The sequence below is a fragment of the Octopus bimaculoides genome, chromosome 1, assembly GCF_001194135.2.
Source record: "Octopus bimaculoides isolate UCB-OBI-ISO-001 chromosome 1, ASM119413v2, whole genome shotgun sequence".
Classification (NCBI taxonomy): Eukaryota; Metazoa; Mollusca; class Cephalopoda; order Octopoda; family Octopodidae; genus Octopus; species Octopus bimaculoides.
Window position 1 is genome coordinate 5,082,799 of NC_068981.1, and position 343 is coordinate 5,083,141.

At 40.8% G+C, this 343-nt stretch overlaps 1 protein-coding gene across 1 annotated transcript in view; it reads left to right on the plus strand.

Moving 5' to 3' along the window:
- The window catches only part of LOC106876872 (RING finger and SPRY domain-containing protein 1), a 174,359-nt gene extending 174,037 nt beyond the window's left edge, over positions 1-322 (plus strand). The window contains exon 14 of the mRNA XM_052974135.1: positions 211-322. Within this exon, the coding sequence (XP_052830095.1) occupies positions 211-322 (112 nt within the window). The remainder of the gene's footprint in view (positions 1-210) is intronic.
- Positions 323-343: the final 21 nt, after the last annotated feature.

Sequence of the window (343 nt, forward strand, 5' to 3'; positions counted from 1 at the left end):
AGCATCGCTTGACAACCGATGGTGTGTTTATATTACTGTAACTTAGCGGTTCAGCAAAAGAGACTGATAGAATAAGTAATAGGCTAACAAAGAATAAGTCTTGGGGTCGATTTGCTTGACTAAAGGCGGTGCTCCAGCATGGCCGCAGTCAAATGACTGAAACAAGTAAATATTCTGCAGTAAATCTTACCTTCTTTCTTTCTTTTCCAGAGGATTCTGCGATACTTGTGCACTTCAGTTGGAACGATGTCCGATGTGTCGAGACCCTATACAAGAAAGGAAGTTAGATCCAGAGGAGAACACGAACACATTGTGTGTATAAATGATAATAATAATGGGAGGG